This window comes from Vanellus vanellus (genome assembly GCF_965231255.1).
Source record: "Vanellus vanellus genome assembly, chromosome: 3".
NCBI lineage: Eukaryota > Metazoa > Chordata > Aves > Charadriiformes > Charadriidae > Vanellus > Vanellus vanellus.
In genome coordinates this window covers 127,452,585-127,479,086 of record NC_138907.1, presented here as the reverse complement: position 1 = coordinate 127,479,086, position 26,502 = coordinate 127,452,585, and the positions used below count along the sequence as shown (strand labels likewise).

At 44.0% G+C, this 26,502-nt stretch overlaps 1 protein-coding gene across 4 annotated transcripts in view; it reads left to right on the top strand.

The window, feature by feature from the left end:
* Window positions 1–26,502, top strand: part of HMBOX1 (homeobox containing 1) — a 113,111-nt gene that overhangs the window by 59,940 nt on the left and 26,669 nt on the right. For all 4 annotated transcript variants that reach the window (XM_082480454.1, XM_082480453.1, XM_082480452.1 and 1 more), the window contains 4 exons: window positions 2,108–2,587; window positions 4,831–4,916; window positions 13,860–13,970; window positions 21,500–21,653. In XM_082480454.1, the coding sequence (XP_082336580.1) occupies window positions 2,108–2,587; window positions 4,831–4,916; window positions 13,860–13,970; window positions 21,500–21,653 (831 nt within the window). The remainder of the gene's footprint in view (window positions 1–2,107; window positions 2,588–4,830; window positions 4,917–13,859; window positions 13,971–21,499; window positions 21,654–26,502) is intronic.

The window sequence follows — 26,502 nt, the reverse complement described above, 5'->3', positions numbered from 1 at the left end:
TTTTCTTGGATGGGAGTCATCCCCTTGCATTGTCCTCCTCCTTCCTTCTCCCACTGTTGAAGCAAAGGGTTGAAAAAGAGCTCAGTATTTGCTTGATGAGGCCAAAGATAGGAGCTTCTTCTCATTTCTGTATTTTCCAGGCTGCAAATGCCTTTTTTGTGGATGCATGCATCCTGGCTTTGTAGCACCATGTCTGTACGGCTGCACTCTAGCCACAGCTCTACGAAGCGAGCCAGTTCTCGGTGCTGTTCTTCGGCCGCAGGGCCACTTGGCCACATCCATACTACCAGACACTCTTAGCCTTGAGACTGAGTGGCTGCATCCAAACAGAGTGTTTGTGGTTTCTGCTCCGTGCAAAATCTTGAAACAAATTCTGAATTGGTCACGAGTGCACTGGTTGACCAAAACTGCACCAAAGACAGTTACAGTGATTTAGTAATGCTGCAGACGACTGTACGTAGATGCTACAGTGCTTCTTCCTGGGCGCTGATTAATTTTGTAGTATTACTGTGGCTGTACCCTCTGACCCAAGGGTAGACCTGTTCCCATTGCCTAGTCAGGTCCGTGTTGCGGGCTGTCACTCCCCTGAAGAGTGCTACACCCCCAGAACCTCCCGCCTCGGTTTATTTTACTGTGATTCATGTATCTGAAAAAAGATGAAACGCGGCAATTGAAAAAGTTCTGTCACACTGCGGCTCCTGTTGGGGACTTTTCTGTGCCAGTGCAGAAATGGAAATGAGGAGTGATCTTCAAAATTCGTGGAGAGAAATAGGCAGCCCTGTCCCTGGAAGGTCTGACATAATCGTGACGGCCGGCATCCCTCTTTTGGTTTTCATAGGGTCCTTGGAATTCTTACTTGATTTTCCCGAGGCTGCTGTTTGTCTGCTCTCGCTTGTAGGGATTGTACATTAGCTCTGTCATGTCTCCTGGAGTTTGAGTGATCTCTTCACCCTGCTCTCCTGCAGGAATTGTAATAAACCCTTGACTCGTAAGAAGATTCACAAGAAGGACAGAAAATGTGTCGATCTCTTTGCCAAATTCTCTCTGCCCTCCATCTGCCATCCCTTCTTCTCAAGAGCTTGAGTTATGAAGGAGGTGATCTTGTCATTTGTATGCCATTTGGATCGGTAATGAGGAGACTTAGGAAGGAAGAGCGATTAAGGGAGCATATTGTGATTTTTTTTAAATTTTTTTCCCCAGTTCCATTTCTGGGCTTTGCAGCAAATACATAGGATGTTCATCGTTCTGGTACCTTGGGAAGTCTAGGAGTTAAAAATGCTTTTGATGAGCCGCCATGATGATCGAGTTACACGAGAAGTCTGCCTTTGGAGGGGAAAAGGCTGTGGGCTTATTTCTTTAAATGAAAGCTCAGTAGTAATTGGATGTGCTGCACTTTCCTTGTTAGGGCAGGCGATCCGTGACAGCATTCCAGGTTCAAAAGTTACTAACTTCAGAAATCGAACTTCAGAAACGGGACTTCAGTCAAATCAACTTTGGTCCTACAGGACACTAGAATTTCCGCTAGGTGTGTTTTTTATCTTCTTTTTTTTAAGGCAGCAACAAAAAGTTAGGGCAACTTGAACTCTTCAAACTTAAGAATCGAAGGAGTTGTGATTTGTAAATCTCACGTCATAACTGGTTAAAACTTCTCCAGGAAAAACTCAACCTCTGGCCTCCACCTAACAGTTTTGGAATATGGGATTTCTGTCTGGTGGGTACCGAGCAATGGGCAAAATTTTTTCTGAAATCAAATTTCAGCTTTCATTACTGAGTGACTACCGCCTCTCTGTAGCAGCGGTTTATCAAAAGCAAAAGGGTAGTAACTGCAGGTTTATTGTAGAAGGCGGAGGGATTACTAGTAAAAAAGAGAAATGCTATTTGAGTGCTTCAAAGAAAATAAGCCCTTCTGCCACGTAGCCAGAGTTGCGGCCGTGGGAGGTTGCCTGCCGAGCTTGTTTGGAGGTGGACTATCGGGCTGCCATCTCTGTCATGTGTGACCTAAAGAGTTGGACCGGAATTGATCTTTCCCGCATGTAAAGTGCTTTCCATGTACCACAGGGAACTATTGAACTGAAGTGTTTGCTTTTATGTTTTACCTTGTTTTTAGTCTGCTGGAAACCATGTCTCACTACACAGACGAACCAAGATTTACCATAGAGCAGATAGACCTGCTTCAGCGCCTGAGACGTACAGGAATGACCAGACATGAAATCCTCCACGCACTGGAAACCTTGGATCGTCTTGATCAAGAGCATAGTGACAAATTTGGAAGAAGGTCTAGCTACGGAGGTGGTTCCTACAGCAACAGTACCAACAATGTCCCAGCATCTTCCTCTACAGCCACAGCTTCAACACAGACCCAGCATTCTGGGATGTCGCCATCACCGAGCAACAGTTACGACACCTCCCCACAGCCTTGCACTACTAATCAGAATGGGAGGGAGAGTAACGAGAGGTTGTCTGCATTCAATGGGAAGATGTCACCTACCCGCTACCCACTTGCAAACAGCTTGGCTCAAAGGTCATACAGTTTTGAAGCTTCTGAAGAGGACTTGGACATTGATGACAAAGTGGAGGAACTGATGAGGTTAGTAGAAGTCTTTGTAAAAAGTTTGGAAAGTCAGAGTGAGAAGTCCCTCAGCAGAAATCTGCACGTTGGAGGACTTCCCTGGTAGTGCGAGGGTATTAACAAGAAAGCAGGAATGGTGTTACGGCAGCTACTGCTCTGCTCGTTCCGTTGATGGTCACTATCTCGGTACCTCTCACCTGCCTCTTAGTCCTGTTTCGCTGACCCCTGGCCTTGTGTGGGTATCCCTCAGGCCGCTTTACTGTTGAAAGATTTTTTTCCCATGCTGTACCAAAAATTGAAATTCATATCAGTGCATTAAATTTCCCCCCTACTCTTATTCAGAAGACTTCTGAGTGTCAATTCACCTGACTCCTCCTCCACTGCTTCGGACCAGTTGTGTTTCCTTCCACGTATCGGGGGAGTAGGGAATCTGCTTGGTTAATGCTTTCCACTGGGATCTGCAGAGCGTGTATGTTGTCTGGTTATAGTTTGTGGCAGGGGCGATCACTCTCTGGGATCCGCACAGTTTGCAGATTGGCACAGCAAGATACAAATAATAAAGAAGCAGCAGAAGTCTTCAGTGAGAGCCTGTTGGGTGGTATGGGTTTTTTTTCCAGACTGACCTTCCTTTACTTCTAGCTGCTTCTTTTTCAGTGTGATGGCAAAGATTAGAGGAGGGGGTTGTGCCACTGAGGATGAAGGTCAGAGTCAGCGGGCTTGATAGCAAAAAGAAGTAAGAGGAAAGGCCAAATGCCTCAAAACAGTTGTGGTCATAATGATGGAGTGTCTTTTTTTCCCCCAAATTGCAACATTTATGAGACAACCTATGCCTGTGAAAGAGCTAGAGGTTCCGTAAGCTCCAGGATGAAAATACGTTTGAAGGAGTTTGGAGATTTAGGGTAAAGGTGTGGCTTTTGGGGGAGAGGATTAGAGATGGGTGGTAAGAAAAGCCAATCAACCTCGTTTACTGTGGGCTGCAAGATAGTGGAATAATGGAGGAAGGTGGTGAGTATAGCAGTATGCAGGAGTTCCCACTGCTGAAGTTTAATTGTGACTTTGAGTTTTGGGTTCCTGTGCAGTAAGTATCAGGTAATGCTTTTAGTCTTTATTTAAACTGAAACTGCTTTTATTTGCAGGTGTACGGAGAATGAGTGTTGAGTACAGAAGTAAAAATGAACCCACAACATAGCATTTATTTTGACAGAACAAGAGGGAATGGCTTCAAGCTCCAACAGGGCAGATTTAGACTGAACATTAGGAAAGAATTTTTCCCAGAAAGAGTGGTCAGGCGTTGGAATAGACTGCCCAAGGAGGTGGTTGAGTCCCCATCCCTGGATGTGTTTAAGAGACGTTGAGATGTGGTGTTGGGGGATATGGTGTAGGGGAGAACTTTGTAGAGTAGGGTAGATGGTTGGACTCGATGACCCCAAGGGTCTCTTCCAACCTAGACAGTTCTATGATTCTATGATTTTGCATTTTTATTTGCAAGCTTGAATCTGCCTTGAATGCTGCTGGGGCAGCAGAAGGGGGAGGGAAATAAAGCCTAATAAAGTCTGGTTTTAATTGTCTGCCCTTCTCAGGAAGGGAAGGAGGAAGAGGAGGGAAAAGTATGTGTTTACTACAATTGAAATTTGCTGCATATCAGTCCCTGTGCAACCTCCAAATGATTTAGTTTTTAGCACAGTTTTAGTCCCTTCTGAACTGTCTTTGCACGCTTTGAACAAAATCACACAGAGGCTTTCAATACCCGGCACTTGTTCGTTCGGTGCAAGCCGAGGACGAAGGGAGTAAAGGTGGGGGCACAGAGGTTGCAGAAATCTTTTCTCCTTTGGGTCTTTTCCTTGAAAGGTCGGAGAAGGTTTGTGTGTGTGTATTCATTTGTGTAGCTAACCATGCAGACCCTGCTGTCCTTTATTTTTTACTTTTGTGCCTCGTTTTTTATGACTGAGGTTGTTATGCTGGTATGAGAGATTTATTCATGCCTGTGTAATGAAACTTTGTACATTCCATATGGCAGTGCTGCACCTAATATGAATTATATAGGACATGAGTCATCCATTCTGCTGCTAGGGTACTTTGATCAAACGTGACACTTGTTAAAAGAAGTGTCCACTGGTGAGGCGCTTTGACGATTTTAATGCCTGCCTTCCCCACTCCTCGTCCCCTAAATAAAGGAGATAGAGCCATTTTGCATCTTCAAAGTAGACTTTGGTCTGTCCGTCTTTTTGTGTGTTCTTTTGTGTTTTTTTTTGTTTTGGTAGGAGGGACAGCAGTGTGATAAAGGAGGAAATCAAAGCCTTCCTAGCCAATCGGAGAATTTCCCAAGCAGTTGTTGCACAGGTAACAGGTAAGAGCTCGGGGAGTCCTTTCTTCATCTTGGGAAACTGTCTGTAACTGCCTATCTGTGCACGGTGCAGATGTTGGAATATTGCTTGGCTTTCTGCATTGCAGTGCAGATCTGTCAGCTTAGTCATGATAATGTATGCCTTTGATTTAAGACCCATTGTCCCGCACATCATGGAACTTCCCCGGTGAATCACTTTTTCTTTTTTTTTTTTTTTTCTTTTTTTTCTTTTTGTGGCTTGTGCTAGCAGATTTCATTTTACAGCATTATAATAAGCCCAAAGTTCTTATCTTAAAATGAAAACGGTTTTCCTTAATTCTTAAATTGTTTATTGAATGCGGCAAATAGACGTGTATCTGCATCTCTATGTTTGGAGAGAGAGAGATACATACTATGTATTTGCATTATAAAGTGCATATGGGAAGTCAGGAGAGACAGCTTTAGCTGGTATCACTACATCCAGGAGTCAGGTTACGATAGTTTGAAGTTTTTCAATCACTTGTCTTTGAGTCTCGACTAATTGAAAATGAGATGCGAGGTTGAGGGGATGACCGTATTTGCTCAGATTTTACCTAGAAGGAGCAGCAGTTCTCTTTTTGCCCTCTGCCCTGTACCTTCTCTCTTTCACATTCAGGACAAGTGAACAGACTGCAGCGATGCCACTTCTTCCTTGGGTGTGTTTCCAGAGCTTTACACAAAGAGTAACGAAGTCTTACTGCTTCTCCATGGGGTGGGATGCTATTAGTTCTCCTTTACGGGCTCGCACTGCTTGTCCGGAACAGCGTAGCTGGTGGCATATTTAGGATGAAGACTTGATGGTAAAATACAGGTAGCTCGATCCCATGTTATACCTATAACATTTATTCATTTTTAAATGCAAGCTTGAATAAAGATCTTGAAATAGATCGGTTTTAAGGTTCCTTGATGACTAGGAATGCCAAACCAGCAGGAGCGAAGTTGTTCTTTTATGATATTTCCAATATTTGAAATGTCATGAGAACCCATCTGTCTGGGAGATGTGGGTTTGCAGACATGCTAGGAGTTGAGGTAGGCGGGTAGAAACGGGTATTTGAGCCACGGAGCCGGGAATTACTTCCATGTCTCCCAACTCTTCTCTGTGATCTTGGGCAAAATTACTTGTCCTTCCCTGGTTTCAATTTCATCTGGAAAATCATGAGGTTAACATTTTGTATAACTCCAGGAATGTTATTAGCCTTATCAGATGCTAGCGCTAGTACTTCAAAAATTAAATATTAAGTCTGGTTGCTTAAATTGTACCTGAATGCTGAAGTTTTGGTAGTTAGTGGGTCACTCCCCTACTTTTGAGCAGTCCTCGCCTGAATATAGTCCTGTAATAACCCATCTCTGAGTTAACCTCTGTATAACATCCTTCATGTCTGCCAGCGAGTCAAACTAGCTTCCCCTTCAAGAGAAGTAATGCAAAATGCAAAGAGGAAAAAGTGGCAGAAAAAGAGAAAAGAGTCTTTCCAAAACAAACCAGGTTGTTTGTTTTTTTTTTTTTTTTTTTTTTTTTTTTTGCTCAGTGGGACCACTGCATGCTGGGCTGTTGAATCGGAAACACCACACCAAATCCAATTCAGAGTCTCTACCAGTAAAAGGGGCTGCTCTAATGATAATTAGCCAGGCGTCTTGGTGCACGTCTCGATGCCCCAGCAGGCAGACTGTAGCAAACTCGAGACCAGTCTCACTCATCTCACTCATCCCGCTCAACCTTACTGCATAACGTGGGGGGAATCCAGAACGCGCACACAATGAGCAGAAAAAATACTACTAGATGGCTCTTTCTAGCCTGCCAGTGGGACGGAACGAAGACTGAACTAATGACACTGTGATAATACCTTGTTTTCCAAGCCAAATCGATGGGAAACCAGGTAGATCTGAAGGTTAAAGGGCTACGTCCTTTTGCAGCTGACCCAGTACTGTTTCCATGGACCTTTCAAATAAGAAAATAAAGTGATATTTTGCACATGATGCCGTTTCTCAAGCAGAGATAGCTGCAAGGCTTGCGCTGTGCTGCACCAGCCTTTTCCTCCCGCTGCCCTTTGCAGCTGAGCTGTGTCATCCTCCATATGTTTGGTGGGAAGGTCTACGGGAGCTGATTCCTTTTAAATATAACCCATAGCCTTGTGTGTGCAGAGGAGTAGCTCTTCTGTGCCACTATTAAGTACATAGCTATGGCTTATCTGAAAGGAATAGTAAATCTCAAAGAGATGTTTGAGGACCAGATTAAAGGGTGTGCTCAGCACTACCGGGCAGAAACATCAGCTTCCTTTCGAAAGGACGGTATGGTGAGGAGTGACTGAAGATAGCTCGGGACAGAGATCCAGAGCACAAAGCGTACGTCCCAGGGCTCTCGCTTCCAGAATTGTCTTAGGCCCGATGAGTGCTACTTGACTTGTGTGTTCTTCAGATGTATCCAGCATCCCTTCCCATTCAGCTGTGAAACAGGCTCCCAGGAACGGCCTGGAAACCACTTTTGGTTCGTTAAAAAAGCAGTTGGTGTAGACGGAGGTAATGCTTTGCAGAATATACGATCTCAAATGGTGTCACTTCAGTATTTACAGACTTAGTCTTACTGGTAAAGCTGTTCTGTAAATCATTCAGTAAACAAGAGGAAAAACAGATAAATAAAATTGCAAGAGTGGTCAGTAGCAGATGGTGTAGGGGAGGACCATAGGAGTGAAATGATGCCTTTTCAGAATACTGTTCAGCCTCTGGTGATCCATGTCTCGGGGTCCTCTTTGTTACATTGCACATCGAGGTGGAACCCCGTTCTGGCCAACAAAGAAGCTGTGAAAGAATGGGAAAGGGGGCAATTCTGCAAGAACAGATCAGCGGCCCATGGAGGCTGGTGTGCTCACAGCCTCCGTCACCGTTCGTTGAGATACAAAGATAGCGAGCTGTTTCTGGTGGCTGCAGTGCAGATATCGGGCTTGTATGACTTGCCCAGGCGTTGGCTACCACCCTGCGTCAGCTGGAAGTCATTTGTTTAGCACTTGGAATAAATGCAGAACAGCGTGGTCTCGGCTTTTAATGTTCATCTCTCCTGCCCCAGGAAGAGAGGCAAGAAAGAAATGAAAAATTTATGGCTGGCTCTGTCCAGAAGGAGAGATGTTTGGCTTGACTACCCATGCTGTCAACTTGCTCCTTTCCATCTCTACCAAATTCTTTACTACTCCAAAAAAATTGTGTGTGTGTGTAATGGGAGGGGGGAATGGCATGGAGAGAGGAAAGGATTAATAGTGCATCTGAACACTGATATTAGACCTTTAGCTAAAAACCTAAAACTTTTGCTTCCCGTTCGGTTTGAAGTCAGCCGAATTGGACGTACAAGAGATGAACTTCAGCTAAACCAATGTATTTGCACGTCTTCAGATTGCAGGTCTTGGACCTTAACTCATCAGAGGGTCTAATGTTTCCCAGGTGCTTATGGCCCTATTTGTCCCCCTTCTGTATTTTGTCGTGTCCTCTCCTTGGTGTGGGAACCTCCACTGCAACTTCTGCCCCTGGAAACCTCCATTTTACTTTGTTTCGCTAATTCTTCAAGCCACTGAGGGTTTCATTCAAAAATGTCTTTCTCCTTTTCCTCATCTTCGTTCTAATATTGCAGTGCACTTACAGAATACACGTTCCTACACCAGCTACAGTCCCCCAAAGCGCACGGAGCAGACTTGCATTTACAGCCTCTGCAAGGGCAAATGGCTTTTCCTTTTGTTTTTCCCGTGCCGCAGGGCAAGGGGATGGGAAGCGATGGAGAGGGAGGATACGTGAGAGGGGGACACAGCTGAAGGTTAAAGTCAGCTGTTGCGGCAGAACAATTTTTTAGGCTGTCCTGGTCTTTATAAAATTAGCAGAAACTTTAAAAGTCATTTAGATAATGAATCTGACAGGGAAAATTAAACCGGGAAGACATTCTGCAGGGCTGCCTTGTATACCGAGAGAAGGGGGCAGACTGGAAAATAGCAACAAGAGTACGAAATGGTGACTTGAAAATAAAGGCATGATTGATAAGAAGCAAAAACCTAGCATAACACTTATTAGTGCTGGTCCTAAATACAGGAGCTGCTTTTTATAGAAACTTTTTAAATGGTGTCTGTAATAAGATAAACAAGAAGCACTTGGGTTGGGCTCTGTATAAATAATCTCCTACTGATAAGAAAAATGACAGTATAAACAGGAGCTAATAATAGTTCCTGCTGAATTTCCTATCTTGTTATTTGCAGCTCCTTTTAACATAGCTGCAGCGTACTCAGGGGTAGGTATTTAGCCCTACATGTGGCAGGTGAGATGCCAAAATTTTATCAACAATAATTGAAGTTGTGTGCTGCAATTTGCTTTAATTGCCACCAGAATTGTATCTGGATACCGAGTGAGTTATGATCGGAACGCAAAGGATAGAGAGATAAATGTAAACTTGTTAAGAGGTGCTGTCTTTTAGCTTCCCAATCTAGATGGAAGGTGGGGGAAATGGTTCCAGAAACTGAAGTCTCTGTTATGTACTACAGTAGAGGAGAGAGGGAGGAGTGTAGGGAGATGAGCCCTTTGCAGCCAGACTAAATGCTTTGATTGATGACGCCTCTGCGAGGTTTGGAAACATTACCTTTGCCATTTTTTGCACATAGGGAGTGAAGGAATAAAAAAACCACCGCACTTTGCTGAGGTCGCGGTGAAAGCAGTCTGAAATTTGGAATCAGGAAATTGAAATCAGGAATTTGAATTCTGATTTCTCAATTCTTAGGCTAATACCATAAAAACTAAACGACCGTTGGAAGAAAAAAAAAAAGCAACAACAATAAAATGCAGAGGCCATTTAAAAAACAAACAAACATACAGAAAAAAAGAGCTTTCCAGTACGCAGTTCTGATAACCTTCCCAATTACTCTGCTTGTACAATTCAGGCCTGTCCTTGTCTTAATTGATACGAGATCTTCAGGACTCAGCTTTATGACATGCTAAACACACACAGCGTCCAGCACGGCGGAGGGCAGCCTTGAAGCACTGCTGTAGCATCAATAAAATCCCGTAAGGTCTGGAACCTACGCACAGGGATGCTGAGCAAACGCAGATACAAACAAAGCGAAACTTAACTAGTTCCATTGTGAAGAGAATTCAAGAAATTACCGAATTACTGATCATCTGAAATGGCAAGAAACTGGCGTTTGAAAAACATTTTCCTTCCTTTTTTTTTTTTTTAATACTCATGACAACACAGGGAAAGATTTGTTTTTCTATGATTTTGATCTTTGCAGGTTTTCTGTAAACAAGCTTTGCTAATCTCCTAAATTGATAGCTGTCCTTTGCAAGCACGTACTGTGCAAAGGTAGGACTTTGCTTACAAACTGAAGAATTAAAAGACAGTCGGTTACTTTCTTCTCCCCATCTGACGTATTCCAGGTGCTTCTATAAATCTCTCCTGAAAGAAACATGAAAGAAATGCAAAGTAGAGTCGCTGAACAAATCTATACGTGAAGGTGAAAACCAGTTACCAAAGACGCGATGAATAGCAGTTTTGAGGGTTATGAGCAGATTTGTAGTGCAGTACCCGTTGCCTTCTCTTGATGATGCGTTTTGCCGTTTCTTTTCTGTATTTGAAAGGGAAACTTTTTCCCCAAAGAATTTATGTAGGAGAGAGTGGGGCTGCCCAGAAGAGCATAAACGTACTGTCATCTCCGTTTGGTTTGTAATTAGGAAGTGTAACCTGCTATGGGAAGGAGCGATGTGCAACACAAGAAGTCAGCGTTTGAATCGCTATAATCCTTTGTGATTACCACTTCTTTCTTCGGTATTTTCTGTGAGAAAACCAGTTGTGCTCATTACAATGTGTTCGCGTCCCTTCTGATGCTGAGCCCAGAGGATGGCGGTCTTCCTTGAGGTCTCTGATTCACTTTGAGAGTGAATTTCCTCAAGACAGCTGGATTTTCAGTACTCTGGAGAACATATTTCATTAATCTGCTTCTGGCAGCAGGATGATTTCTTTTTTCCTGCCGGTGCAATTTCCTAAAGTAGCATGATTACAGACAATGTGACAGGATGGTACTGGTGGTAGTACCAGTCATTGCGCCTATGAGTCAACTGCATAAAACCCACTTGAGATGTGAGAAACTCTGACATGTCAGTTTTGGGGTTCTTAATTGAAAAGAGTGAAGGATGGGGTTGTGATTAAGACACTGTACTGGGATCTAGGAGATCCTGGATCAGTTCTTCTGCTACTGACTTTGCATGCGACCTTGAATCGGTCAGGGCGTTGAAATACACAGTTTTGGGGCCTCTCAATGCAGTTGATACACAGATGAAAGATATTTTATGTCTTCAAAACAGAAAGAGGAGAGGTAGAGGAAACCTGTAAGAAGTTCAGCTCTTACCACAGATCTCTGAAACAAGGAGAAAAGGTAATAAAAACCAGAAAAGAATGATAGGAAATGGGATGTAAAGAATATTCTAGAGGTCGTTTACTATATTCCTATGACCAAAAGCAAGACCGTCTGCCGAAGCCATACCTGACTGACGGGTTGCCTGGGGTTCCGGCATTGCTGTAGAACTCTGCTGGCCAAAGAGCAAATGGGCTGTGGGCTTTCTCCTAACGCAAAACACGCTATGGACTGCAGTGCCCTTCATGAGATACCGTGGTCAAACAAAGACGTGCTGAGAATTTATAGTGCATCTGTTGAATCTGCACGTCTCGGCGTCCTCTCCAAAGCTCCATTTTGCAGAAGCGACTTTATAAACTGCGAGACCGCGCAATGAGTCGAATGTGGACATGGCAATACGCAGCTTGAATCTTTTGGCTCCTGCTCCGTGGCTTTGTGTGGAGCACATTGTCTGAAGTGGCTAACATCTGTACCACTTTATGACGGTATCAGGCAGCCTCTTGAGCAGAATTTGGATTTTCCACTATATGACTCTTGTTGAAGATACTTAATCTCTATTTATAATTTTTATCTAATAACGCTTTGCATTTGTATCTTATGTTGTTATCCAAACACTCAACAAACACTAATTCACTGCAATAAGTGTGAGTGGACTCTAGTAAACAAGTAAATTACCGGTGCTGTTACCCAGTGATTAATAGGAGCCATGCAGCCAAAAGCAGTGAGACACAAACATTTCTGTCCCACAGCCCTGTGTTAAAGAAGTGGCTTTTGGAAATCCTAATAGTAGATGAGAAGCTGCAAATATTCAAAATTTGGTCTTTTCATTGACAGGTGGGTATCTAGATTGTGTGATTTCAATTGGACTGAAGCCTTGTTTGGGGCTCGAGAGTTTTCTGAAATTACGTTGCCTTCTTTTAGTATTAGCCGGTGTGCTTCCACAGTTACTTGATTAAAATTGGCAGAATCTACTAAGGTTTGTGTTTTGGTTGAATAATTCCGCTTCCCTAGTAGCATAAACACAATTATACGTGCCAATATGGGACCTGGGGAGAGTCAACTCTTGACTGCTCCAGCTGTTTCTGAACTCTTTCAGATGGGGGGCGAAGGGGTCTCTGGGAACGGGCGTTAAGAAGATCAGTAGATGTATGGCAAAAGCAAAGCAGGGTATGTTTTGTGGGCCGAGCTCTGCTGAATCAGCAGTAAGCTTCTGTACTCGAAACAAAACACACTTATCCTTTTTTTCCCCAGGACAATTAAAACTTCATAGCTTCCAGAATTCTGTATAAGGAAGAACAGTTAAGGGCATTAACTCCGGATTTTAAAAATGTGGTTGGAGTAAACCCTCCTGAGTATGATACCTGAGAGTCAAGTTGAATCGTTCTAAAGTTAACTAGCTGCAGTGTTCCATGCAAAAAAAAAAAAAAAGTTGGCAAACTACAGGGGGTTGTTTGTCATGAGTTAAATATGATTATGAGATCGTATAAAACCTTGACGCATCTCAGGAGGGGAGAGGTAGTTCGGTTTCGGTGTGAAAACCAGCCTTCTACCCGCCGCGGTGTTGTCCCCAGGCAGGTGGTGGCACAGGTGGTGTTCAGCAGTATATTGTTACTCTGAGCACCTCCTAAAACTTTAGTTCTCAGGAGAGTTTAGATATTGTTAACCCTTTCTGATAGCTGAAGAGCCTCGTGGAGAGCACAGGGAGACCTCCTACCTGAAGTACCGCTTCAGTTATTCAGCAAACTGTATAGTTATGTTTAGATTTTTAAAAGAACGTACGGTTCACCTCCTAGTGCGCTTTCAAATCTCTTGCTTTAGTTGGTTTCTTTCCTTACGACGGCTTTTTTTCCCTCTCTGCATTGATCCTCCATTCACTGCGGTGCTTTGGAAATAGTTGCGTTAAGTTCGAGGAGGTTTTCCCCCTTTTACTGTTTTCTTAGAAGTCTCGCTTTAAAAACTCTGCAACTTTTTGTCCACATCTCGCCTGGATACGCTTCGCTGACAGACAGCGACCCTTTCTGGTTTGTTTTCTGGCCATTGTTACAGCTGCTGATAGTTGCCTTGCTCCATTTCGGGGCTGATTTGATCTATAGCACATAAACTGTTTCGATGTTTATCTCCCTTATTCAAGCGTTGAACGATGATGATCTCCTAACTATCATTATTCATCTATAATAGTGGGTAAGGGACTTCTTCCCCTTTCACAGATGAAGAAATTTAAGAATCGGGCAATCTGTGGACAATTCAAGTCGGTGATGAATTTTGACTTCCCAGTCTGTGCCCTGTTTGTAGGTTGATAATGAGGATTCCAGGATGTACCTACAGAAAATAACGACAGGGAGAAGTTAGAAGAAGTTAGTGCTGGGGTGGGGGGGGAAGCTTGAACTCTCTGCTTTTTCGGTGATTGAAACATTAGGAGTTCCTGGCCTTTGTAAGACAACACCTTTTATCAGTATATATCCACTTCAAAATGTTTTTAAAAGAACAAGCTTTCTCTTCCTTTCTCTCTCTCTTTTTTTTTTTTTTTAATATGTTGGTTTGGTTTGGTTTTTTACAGGTATCAGTCAGAGCCGGATCTCCCATTGGCTGTTGCAGCAGGGGTCGGACCTGAGTGAACAAAAGAAAAGGGCGTTTTACAGATGGTACCAGCTTGAGAAGACAAATCCTGGTAAACATATACAGCCTAAACGTCTCCTCCTGTTTTATTTACGGAAAAGCAGCCTTTTTTGTCACTTTTATTATCGCTGATCATTCACTGCTTGGTGTGGTGTACTGTAGAGGTATTCTCTGGCCAGTTTACCTTTGGGCAGGGCAGGAACAAATCTGCACTTCACGTTGCAGCAAATGATCCAGAGCTGACTCATCCGTAGCTGTCTGTCCCGCTCCTCGCTGGTGGCTACTGGCCCTGTCCTCTCCCCGCTAGCTACCGCTGGGGAGCAGAAGCGGTCAGTGAAGTTGTAGTCGGCTAACATGAAATATATGCCGAGGCTTTTCAGAATGAACAAACAGAAAACACGAATAACGGCTGCATAATATAAAACTGCAGCAAAAAAATACGCAGTTCGGTAGAGGAGAACTTCGGGGTAACTTCAGAGGGTTTTGGGTTGGATCTCAAGCTCGTGGATGGGGTGTTGATAGTTAGAGTGATAAGCTGGAGATGTGTCTCTCAAATCCCACCTGCTTTTCCAAATCTCAAAATAGATCTTAAATATAAAAAGAGAAGTAAAGCTCCTCATTATCTTTAACTAACCAGCAATCTTCAAAATCACAGTTGAATTAATTTCCTTGCATTGTTCTTCTCCATAGATTTTGTTTGACCACAGTTGTTTGTTTTGTGTTTTTTTTTTTTCCCTTTGGCGGTTTTATTGTAAAGATCAAAATATTTACATTTAATTTCCTTTAAACAATGGCATGATTAAATTAACTGTGTAATTGTTTTAAGGAATTTAAGACTCAGGCTCTCTAATGCGAACTTGGCTTCAATATCCAGAATTCTATTAAGAAAAATACCAGTGAAAACAGATCCTCAAAACTTCTGCTTTGTGTGTAAGCTGAAAATCGAGAGGCTCCGGCTGTCAGTTGGCCTGAGAATGCTTCAGCTTAAAGTCGGTGGGGTTTACAGCCACAGCTGAGCCCGTCCTTTCTGTTAAGCAGCTACAAAACTGCTTTAAAGAATGAAAGTGCCAAGGGTCGTGAGGTGCTGGCAGGCTGCAGGGATCGCCAAGAAGCCTTGATTTTTGCAGTGCCTGGAACTGTGATCCCGAGGATCAGCCAAGTTCCCGGGTACGGCCGTTCGGTATCGGCTGCTTTAAAAGCCTCACGGGTTGTACCCTACGGAGTAACTCACGGCCGTTTCCTTTGAAGGAAGGTATTGCCTCCAAAACAGAGGAGAGAACTAGAGGGGTTTTGGAAGGTGTATTTTGGGGAAAAACAAACAAACAAACAAACAAAAATCCTCTCCTAATGATGAAAAGTGTGTTTGCTATAGCCTTCCATCGTTTCCTGCCAATATCGTGGGGAGCTGTTTAAGAAATAGTATTCTGTGCTGGGATAAGAGAAGCCTTTTCAAACTTCGCACTAAAATCCTTACTTCTTCCTCTTAACCTTCTTTCTTTCCCCATATCCGCAAGCTCACATCTTGTTTGTCCTTTCGCTCTTGAGAAGTGTCTAAGGAAGGAATACTCGTGACACTGCAGGTTATGGCTTTAATTGAAATGAATCGACATTAACATCTACTTTTCTGATGCACTGTCCCGCTGAGGTCTTGTTTTCTTTTCTTCATACACACATGGAAAAATTTCTTGAAGAATGGTTGTTTGAGTGTAACTTTTTTTCAAATAACAGGTCGTGTACAACACTTTTAAGAAATGTAAAAGGCAAAATGACTCCTCTGCCTGTGCCAAGGGACTATTTGGATGCACTTAAATTCCCTTTAGAACCAAGTAACGTTTGGTTTCTTATTAGAGATTAAGGTAAAGGAGGGAACCCTGAGTTTTCCTGTAGCTGTTGGAAAAGTCTACTATGTGGTTCTGTTTGTTTGTTTATTCTGGGATAATCCTGTAGGCTTTGAATTATTGCCATCTACTCTCTTGCAGCTCAGACCGGCTAGCCAGGAGATAATTTAACATACATACGTGCAAGCGTATGCAGTGTGTTAGGGAAGGTACCAACCTCGTCCAAAGCATCCTGGATTTAAATTACTGTTATAAACCCAATTTGGAGCCTAAGTGCTGGATACTACTTAGAGAATCCTGTGATTACTGGGCTCGACTAGCCGTTCTGCTGGCTTCTGTAGAGTCAGAAAATGAGGAAATGGGCAGAGCCTCCTGCCATGTGCGCAAAGAAGCGATGCCGTCACTGCACTCTCTATAGAGTGTAAAAGATTGTCCTCCTTTGAAGAAACTTAAGAGATTAAGTGACCAGCATGTGTTTTTTCTATTCGCTCACTTACTAGGAAGTGACGTTTGGCTTTCTATTCTCATATATCCCATCTTTTCCAGTTCCAGCTGCTGGGAATAAAGTCTCAGTCCTTCTCCTTTGAGTGATAGAGTCGGGTCTCTCTGCGCAGAAGCACCCGCGTGTTTGAGTTACCGATGGGCAGAGTGAGGTCTTTGGGAACTTTTAGTTCCCCCGTTTCTTTAATTCCTTATTTTGGAAAACTGGATCTTCAGAGTAAGTCCATTTTCTGACTGAATTTGTTTCTGTAGTAATGGAAAGAAAACTTTTGCTTAAAATTGAAACCGTTTTGAAGGACCAGGACACCAGATATAATCAATTCATGAACTGTTAAAGAAAGAGTAGGTTTTTTGTGCAGAAAGGGCTGGAGATCACTTGGCAGACCCGTAGTCTTTCCCTGGCTCTTCCAGTTCTTCTGTATGACTCTTAGCAAATGATTTCACCTTTGCACCTTGTTTTCCCGTCTCCTCGATAACGACGAGACCGTTTGCTGTGCCTGTCTTGCCTGTACTGTAAGGTCCTCACCGCAGGGACTGTCTTTTCCTCTGCTTATACACTGCACCCACGCCCGGCCAGGAGTTTCTAGTAACGTAGGGGACAAAAAGATGACTTACAAATACATCAAACGAGATTTTCTTTTTCTTTTTTCTTTTTCTTTTTCTTTTTCTTTTTCTTTTTCTTTTTCTTTTTCTTTTTCTTTTTCTTTTTCTTTTTCTTTTTCTTTTTCTTTTTCTTTTTCTTTTTCTTTTTCTTTTTCTTTTTCTTTTTCTTTTTCTTTTTCTTTTTCTTTTTCTTTTTCTTTTTCTTTTTCTTTTTCTTTTTCTTTTTCTTTTTCTTTTTCTTTTTCTTTTTCTTTTTCTTTTTCTTTTTTTCAAATGTATAATGGCGCAATATAACGCTTTAAATTATCCCCAAGCAGTCCTGCCTCTGCTAACCAAACAACTCCGTGTTGTTTTGAGACATGGCTGTTGTGGAGAGGTTGCTGGACGTGGCTCCTATACAGAAGGGACTCAGCAGTTCCATCACGTTGGTTATTTGCCAGCTTGCTTTGACCTCCTGAATATGCTATTTGTTATTTGCTTGGTTTTGATTGCTGGTCTGCATGGGCAGTTTCTGTATTTCTCCTGTCTTTGATGGTGGGTGTTCAGGCAACAAACGGCAGACTGGAACGTTGCAAAAGAGACTTAAGTCTCATGGATCAGAAAAAAAAAAAAAAAAACCACACTTTTCCTACCGTATGCAATAATCTTTCTCAAAAATTTCTTGATCGATGTTTTGCCGGTAGGAGTGATGTCAGAGTTAATAGCAATGCTGCGAATTCCAGTGTACTAGTGACTGTAAATTTTTCTGGAAACAGTTGCCAATTAGGGTGAAAGGCAGTTTTTTGTTGAAGGGAAGAAGTCAGTGCGAAATGCTAGTGTTTGAAAGGTCTTTAATCCAATTAATAGGGATGCTTTTCATTTAGATCGGGCTTTTTTTTTTTTTTTTGGACAGGCACCACATCTCTTGTGTTTTGTAGGGGACTGAGAGCATTTTGGCAGTAGATAAATAGTATATGTTTCAGAAGCCGGTATACGAGTGCATAGAAACCTATACTGTTCTGATTATTTTTTCAGAGCCCGTGGGTTTTAAATAAATAAATAAATAAATTCTCTTTTTACGTTGGTATTTGTTAGCCTGATTAGTTTGGCTGGCACTGGGTCTTGGGCAACGTGCAAAGTTTGTTACGGAGTAACTTGAGCATGTCTTTTTGCCTCTGTGTACGGCAAACTGAAGCTGGCACCTGGAAATGATGTGTTGAAGTTACAGATGGATACAGGCTGCTTCCATTTCGGCTGGATATTTATTTCTGCCAGTCTTCTGTAATAGGAAGGCAGCTGTGGTCACCTTGGAGAAAACCATGCGCTCTTCCTCCTCGAACAAAAGGGGAAAAGAAAGGTAGTTATTATCAAGATGTAGCATCTCTCGTGTTACTCCCATAGCAGCTCTTGTTTAGCTCTAAAAGAAAAGCCTACCACACAAAAAAAATAATAATCAGGGACTGGATATCCCGTGAGATTTGCACTGGAAACGTATTGTTGGTGATTTACTATTTTACAGAGCTGCAGAGAAAATAGTCCCCGCTCTGATCCTTTCCACCCAAGCCATGAGCTCTGTCGGGAACCTTGTGCTGTGCGGGCTGCTGGTGCAAATCCAGCCTGGCTCGGTAGTAACTGAAAGGTGTTTAACGTGGGATCTCAGGTCAGTCTGGCTAAAAATAAAGTGTGACATCTGTTCTTATCAGTATAATATATGATAGGTACTTGCCGCAGAGACTTGCTCCTAAACGGTTTCTCGGAGCTGGGAGATGGCCCGAGGCTCGCGCCAGCCGCTCCGCGCATCCCCCCGGAATGGCAGAGCCTCTCGGAGACATGTGATGGGGATCAGCAATCGCATGTGACGCTTTTAAGAGCAACGCTCTTTTCTTAGGGATTATGGCTGGGATGCGCTGAGGGAGGGCAGGACTTTGCCGCGAGGAATTTGGAGTGTATAGAGAGCGAGCTGCATTCCAGCCGGAGGGCATCGCTCTCGCCTCCTCTCCCCCAGCCCCACCTGCAGCATCCCCGGAGTCATACCCCGTGCCTGAGCAAATGCCGGCTCGCTCGGAGAAAATACAGTGGTGTTGCAACAGGCACTCGGCACTGGCAGGTAGTGAGAGACGTCGCTTTTCTTTTTTCTCTGCGAAAGGAGTTCTTCCCAGACGGTTCACCTCTCCGCCCCTTACAGACGCCGTGCTGTTTGATGCATATACTAAGATGAAAATCCCGTACTGCATTTGCTCCGCTCATTCCGCTCAAGAGAGAAGTTTCCCTTCTTAAAAGCTGTTTGAGGGGTTTGTAAAAAGAATCTGACCTAGTAACTAGGATGTAACTTATTAAGTTGTAAAGAAGCGGAGCCAGGGGGTGAGAAAATTGCAGTGAAGCTGCGGAACAGCAGAATAAACGGGATCCCCACGCGCTCCCTTAATTGAGGGGGATGAAGAAAAGCTCCGTGGTTACCTTATGAAACGTGGCAGCAGCGCGTACGTCCACCACTTTTGCCACTCGTCCATCCAGGCCCGCCTTGGGCCTCTGTATGCAGCCAGATGCTCCCGTCTGTGTGTGTGCAAAACCCGCGGTGGGCACTTGCTTGTAATTCTCTGCACACTTCTCTCTTATCTGCTGCCGATATTGATGTTACCCCGTAGAACAGAGAAATAGGTGAATTGATCTAGCAAGGCTACTAAACCAAAAAAAGCATCTTAGATTCAGTAAGTGAACATATCACAGGAGCAAATTTATGCTTTAAATGCAGGTTGGGTTGTATGGTGGGTTTTGTTGGTTGTTTTTTTTTTTTTTTCCCCAACCTTTGTCTGAAGAATCTCAGGCAAATTTAATGGAAGTACTCCACATCTCTTACCTTATTGTTAAGCATCACTGATACTCCTATATGCTCTCTGTGAAATTAAATCCTCGGGTAGGGAAAGTATATTGCTAAGACAATGCAGGGAAAGCTAAATTCTTGTCCTGTTCTCCCCTGTTTCTTTTTTAAAATTTGTATTTTTTCTTTTTTCTTTTTTTTTTTTGTTAGTTTTTGAAGCGTATTTAAGGTCTAGCAACTTGGCAGTGACCCAGACCCCTAAACTGTGCAAGTACTAGAAAGAGTAGATGGGGAACTTTCCCTGAAAGGGCCTCCCAATAAATTGGCAATACAGGAAATATTTTATGTCTCAATAAAGCTAAGTAATCTGCGTAGGCTCGTTAGCTGGGAATTAGTAAGAGTCACCGTCCGTTGTGCATGCAAGGCAGAGACCGTGGGCTTCGCTTCCGATAGACTACTTCTGGGTAAAATGTTTAAATTATTTTGGGCTCCGCTACCTAACACAGATGCAAACCCCTGGCAGTACGGAAAACACTCTTTCTGCATTTCTGGAAAGGAACACAGCCAGATGCATAAATAGCTAATTTCTTGCTTTTTTAACTGAAGAAATTTGTTTATTGCTAAAACTCTTAATTCCCCTTAACCCTTTTACTCCCATTTAAATTGAACAAGCAGTGTTGTTTCACTAATACAGTATGGTTTTGTGATTAAATCCTAACCCTTCTGAGCAAGTCCGTGTCCCCAGCGGGGTTTGCTGTCTCAGCCCTGCTCCTAGGTGTGCGCAGGACTGTATTCCTCCTGTGAGCAGAGCCGCCTGCTTCTCTGGGATCTGTCCAGGCTGGATCAGGGCACGAATTCCAGTTGAGCTCAGTATGCATATGGGATATAGGTGATGATTTACGTTTTCATATGACTGTTTTTTTTTTTATTTTTTGCACACAAGAACAGCTATTTCTTCCCTCCAGGGGAAGCTGAGCACAAAGCTGTCCTTCAGAACATACCGTTTTACCTACTAATGTCCTGTGCAGGTTCCCATCCTCACCAAGGGGTATACGAAAAATCGGTCTCCCAGTGTGTCTTGATTTATCTTGATTTATTAACTGAGAGGCTGTTGTGGAAAGAGTCGGGGGTAAGTTTCAAAGGGCCTTTCCTGAAGGCGTTGTGCCAAGTCCTGTCTCTCGTTTGATGCTTTCCAGCTCAGGCTTCTTCAAAGGAGAAATATATCTGTAGAAAGGGGGACAGAAGAGGAAAGGTGTGATGTTAATCTGCTTTCAGTGACTTTTTGAGGCAGCCTGGCACTCGGGAGCCCGTGTTTGCACCGGTCATGGGGTGTGTTTCTATCGACGGAGCTATTTCGAGTGTTTACTCAGCTCTTTGGATGTGTTGAAATACCTTTGGTATAAATTTACATTTTGCTTTCTGAGACTGCCGTACAATTAAATAGAAACCTCCTATTTCCCGTTTTGTGGCAGAAGAGGTAGCAGCGCAACCTAAATAAATCCCAGCTTGGGCGTAGCTCACCCTTTCTGTAAGACATTTTTGCTCTTGATGAAGACAGGACAGCTTTTCTTTCCGAAGTGGCTGTCAGCTCAGTTATGTCTCCCTGAGATTTCCTTGGTCACCTGATACCTCTCGGCTTGGCGGTTGGGATGGGAACTCTAGCTGGCTTTGTGTATCTTTAAGGTGTCTCTGTTTGATAATGCTTTACTTTTTTTTGTTGTTTTTTTTTTTTTTTTAGTTTGAATGGTTTCATCATCTGTCTTGTCTTTTTTTCATGAGCAGGAGTGAGAAAATGGGCATGATTTTTAATCCACTAGGAAACACAGTATTTATTATCCTTAGGGGCTACGTTAAGCATGAGACCCGCTCCTATCCCAATAGAAGAGCCAGAATGGAGACAGACGCCTCCCCCAGTCACAGCTACCTCTGGGACCTTCAGACTACGGCGAGGCAGTCGGTTCACGTGGAGAAAGGAGTGCCTGGCTGTTATGGAAAGGTACGTCACTGTGGGGTTACGGAGATGGGCATTTTAAAGCCAATGCAAGTATCCTTTTTCCTGCTCTGGTGAGCCCAGCTTAATTTTCATGGATGTGCTTTAGCATCATGCGGGTTAATAACAGTGTAATCATTTTATTCTCAGCAATAGAGTAGGAGGAGCTATTTCACCCTTTTTATTGTTTAAGAACGTGTTATACTCCTCTGGACAACGTCTCTTTTTTTTCTACCCCTAAGGCGTCTTGTCCTGAGCGCAGTCTGAGAGCATTGGTGTTCAGCTCTTCCTTTGCTTTCCCAAAAAACCTTTCCATCTAGCCTAATCCGGGCTCTGTCTCGGTGGGGGTCTGCACACTCTTTACATTCTACATTTCTCCTTCCCCGGTGACTGATTTGTCCTCGTAATGTATCGTGTTATTTTATAGTTGATACTGGCATTTCGGCGGCACTGTAATTGTTCAGGATGTAGAACTTTGCCTAACAAGCAGTAGATTCCTTGTCCAAAAAACCTCTCGCAACCCTTTTACATGAGCTGGGAACAGTACAGAGCAAAGTGGACCTTTCAAATACATATGCAGAGTGGCAGGTGATCATTAGAGCTCCCAGCTCTTCAGTCCTGCGGAGACGAAGCGCTCTCTGAGCCTGGTCCCCTGGCTGCCTATGCGCTTTGCCTTTCCCTCTGCTTACAGTAATGTCTCTTTTGTGGATAATATTGTAGAAGAGAAAAGGGCTAGTGAGCTCGAGCGTAGTTTAGGGATGAATGCTTGTTTCCGTTAAGGGCTAAATGGCTGGGAGGAGTTTTCTGCCCTCCGAGAGCGCGAGGAACCTCCCTTCCGTGAAAGCACCAGACGACTCTGTGCCACATTCCTCTCTGGTTTGCAACTCCTTTGCGTGCTTGGCCGGCAGATTTTTAGGATGTGCTTTTGCCCTTTCTGTAATGCTTCTCTTTCTTGCTTGCACGAGGGTCTTTGGAAGCAATTAGGAACAGGAGAGTGTCTCCTTTTGCCTAAGCTAAGACCGAAATACTGAGCTCCCTCAGGAACCCAGGCCTTTCTGCACGCGACATGGACATCCTTCTGGGCGGCCACGGGCCATCGCAGGGTCTTTGCAGGGCTCAGACCTGTGTTTGTGTCCGTATTCTGTCCCAGCACCGCACTGATGTTTTCAGCTTTGACTTGAGTGTTTCCCCAAAGGAAATAATGTAAAAGTTTGAAATCTGTGCTGCTTGGCTAGACCCAGCTAAGTCCTGAACTCGGATGGTACAGGGGACTGTGTTTTTCTGGTGTCCCGCTCCGCGTGGGCAGTACGATGTGCAGTACAGAGTCTTTAGCTCTTTAAAATGCTCATGTGACTGTCCCGATTGCGTTCTGTAGAATGACAAAAACGCTACAGCTCGGTGTACCTTCAGGGCATTACCATCTCCCGATTAACCCTCTGGGTGTGAAATAGTTGCTCCGAAGTAGAATTCGAGCTCTCCAGGCACGGGGGTTTTCCTTCTTGGTTTCTCTCTGGCCTAAAGTGCGATAACTGCTGTTATTTGCTGTTTGAATCAAGCCGGTGCCATAGACTCCTTTGTGCTGTGGGAGCACGGAGCAGAAGGAGGAGGCTAAGGCAGGCGCCGCTGTGATGCTCTCAACGAGTCAGACAAGCTGTAACGGTTTGGGATGTGTCTGTTCGAAAGATGTGAGATTTGGGGTCGTGTAGGGAAGGAAGCAAGTCGGTGTCGACGTTGGAAATCATCCAGTTGCGTGTGCAGATACACGATCGCTTGATCTGATTTTTTGTTAGCCTCTTTCCTCTTCTTTGTCATTCTCGGTTTTGTTTGCCGTGTCTCGTCTTGTGCTCTGTAAGGCCTTTGCTGTTGGGGTTTTCTTCTCAATCTGCTGGGAAATGGAGGCTTCTGCCACGTTGCCCTAATTCGGGCGTTAATATGAGTTTGCAAGGCTCTCGCTGGGTCACCGCAAGCGCGGGGGTTCGCAGCCTCCTGTGTGGGTACTGCAGAGTATGGCTGAGGCGTTTTACTTGAGGCGAGAACACAGTAAACTCGAGCCGTGGTAAAAGTTTTGGATGACAATGAAACGCCGCCGTAAAGCAGGTTGGGAATATGGCTGTTTAACTGTTATACTTTAACAGGCCTAGCTGAGCTGTAAGGACGAGCCGGTTTATGTGACAAGTTTTGAAAGAGTGGGAGGAAAAGGCGCTCTTGGGAGCCCTAGGAAGAAGCTAACTAATTTCACTTACATGGCAGTCTTGCGGGCTTGTCCGTAATACGACTCATACCGCCAGCCGGGACGGAGGTAACCAGACTCCGGCCGTCTGGTCCAAACGGATCAGGTTCGCTTGGTGCCGTAGGGTCAGGAATAAGCATTTGGCCCGCTAAAACGCTGTTTGGCATTGCATGCGGTCTGCTGCCATTTATCTGCTAATGTACATTTTCCTCTAAAGGATTAAGTTTTCACTGTGAGTGGAGGTGTCCTACTCAGTTCAATGGACTGTTTTCCTTAATTAAATGCAAGTGTTCATGGAATCACGGAGTTTTCAGAGTTGGAAGGGACCTCTAGAGATCACCCAGCCCCACTCCCCTGCCACAGCAGGACTGCCCAGAGCACATCCCTCAGCACTGCATCCCGGCGGGTCTGGAAACTCTCCAGAGAAGGGCACTCCCCCCTCCCTGGGCAGCTGTGCCCGTGCTCTGCCACCCGAACCGGAAAGAAGTGTTTCCGTGTATTTGAACGGGACTTCCCGTGTTCCAACTTGTGCCCATTGCCCCTCGTCCTGTCACTGGGAACCATTGAAAAGAGCCCGGCTCCATCCTCCTTCAGCCCACCCTTTAGATACTTGTACGCCATAAGAAGGTCTCCCCTCAGCCTTCTCTTCTCCAGGCTAAAGAGTCCCAGCGCTCTCAGCCTTTCCTCATAAGGCAGATGCTCCAATCCCTTCATCATCTGAGTTGCCCTTCGCTGGACTCACTCCAGCAGTTCCCTGTCCCTCTTGAACTGGGGAGCCCAGAACTGGACACAGTATTCCAGTTGTGGCCTCACCAGTGCAGAGTAGAGGGGGAGAATGACCTCCCTCGACCTACTGGCCACACTCTTCCCTCTGCAGCCCAGGATTCCATTGGCCTTTTTGGCAACAAGGGCACATTGCTGGGTCATGGATAATTTACTATCTACTAAGACCTCAGATCCTTCTCCTCCGAGCTACTTCCCAGCAGGTCCGCCCCCAACCTATACTGGTGCTGTTGCATTGTGTTTGTACGTCCTGCAGCATCTTGATGTGCTGTTGGTGTACGCGCGGATTTAGGCACCTGCTTTCGAGCTTTTCATTTGGGAAGCTCAGTGAAGTGCTTGTTGATCTAGGCTTCTGGCTGCTCGGCAATGAGAAGCTGAGGGCCAGAAGACAATTCCATCCCACTAATGCAACTCATGAGGGCTATATGCGCCTTTCTGGCTGCAGAAGAGGAGCCTTCTGCAATTAGACCTAACGTTGGTGATTTAGTTAAATGACTGAAGATGAGGGTTGAATCTAGACCTTAATGGAAACTCTTGTGTAGGTAATGCAGAGCTACTTCTTCCTATAAACTTCTGAAACGTTGCTGCAAAGCTGTATAAGCAGTTTTGGGGATCAAAGTCTTGGGCTGCTCTATCGGTTAATTGCGGTATGTGCTTTTGACTTGGATTCAGTTGGTAAGAAATGCACTCGCTAAAAGTCGGTGCGTCAGACCAGCTGAGAGCACTTCAAGGAAAGAATCTGAATTTGATGGCAAAAATTAGAGAGGATTGCTTCTAGGAGCAGGCTCTCCAACCAAAAATGCACAGCACTGGTCAGGATTTGGCCCGTGAACTGGATGAGAAGGGTGAGGGTTAAAGGGCTAGTTTCTCTTTTTTAAAAGATTTAAAACGACAAAAATTCCAGTGCAATTAATTATTATATTGGTGCCAACCTGATATAATTAAGATTACAGTTAGGACCAGCACATATACTTTAATGTCTGATGTACACAAGTGTCTGTATACAGGGTATGTGTATTAAGGAAACTAATTGGTTTATACTGGATTTCCAGAATGCCGCTTGCGGCTTCTGTAATTCAATTCTCCAGTCTTTACTGCTTTTTTGGAAATTCTCCCAGGGTAGTTTATTAGTCGCTGAGCTTAGATTTCGGACGATAGATTCAGGTCTCTTTCTCCCTCTCTCCTTTCTATTTTTTTTTTTTTTTAATATCTCTCCGAATATTTATGCTCTGAAGGTTAAGAGGAGCAATAGTTCCAGAAAGTAAAGTTCTATATTTAACTGCAGACTAGGTGTGGTTCCGACAACTGCAGTGCAAGCTCCCTCTCGCTGCCGTGCGAGTGATACCAACCTTGACCCGTTCTCTTCTTGAGCCTCCTGCTCATGAAATACGCTGAGTTTTGTGTGTGGTGATGTTGTCGTGTGGTTAACCCTCCTTTGGGAACAGAGCTAGGGCTACAGTAGTCCTTTTTGTGAAAACCTGAGGTTAAACTTGAAAGGCTGTTTCTGATTCAGTTTCGTGTTCTGCTTACGTCTTGTCCCAAAGATAATATTATTTTCTTTTCTCTGCTTTACTACTTCTTTTCAACCCCTCTCATTAGAACTACAAAACTGAAAATTCCCTTAGGGTTTTCTCTTTTTTTAATGAAGCTGTGTTGTCTTGTGTATCGCTTGCTTTCTTTTTTTTTTTTTTTTTTTAAGTGATTGGTGCTTCTCCTCTAATCATATGTTGGGGTTGAGGTTTATCTTCTTTTTCAGGCAAAAAAAATCATCTAAGATTGGCAGCAGAATCAATGACTATATACCCGTTTTAAGGCACTTTTATTGAGTGCCATTAAAGATTC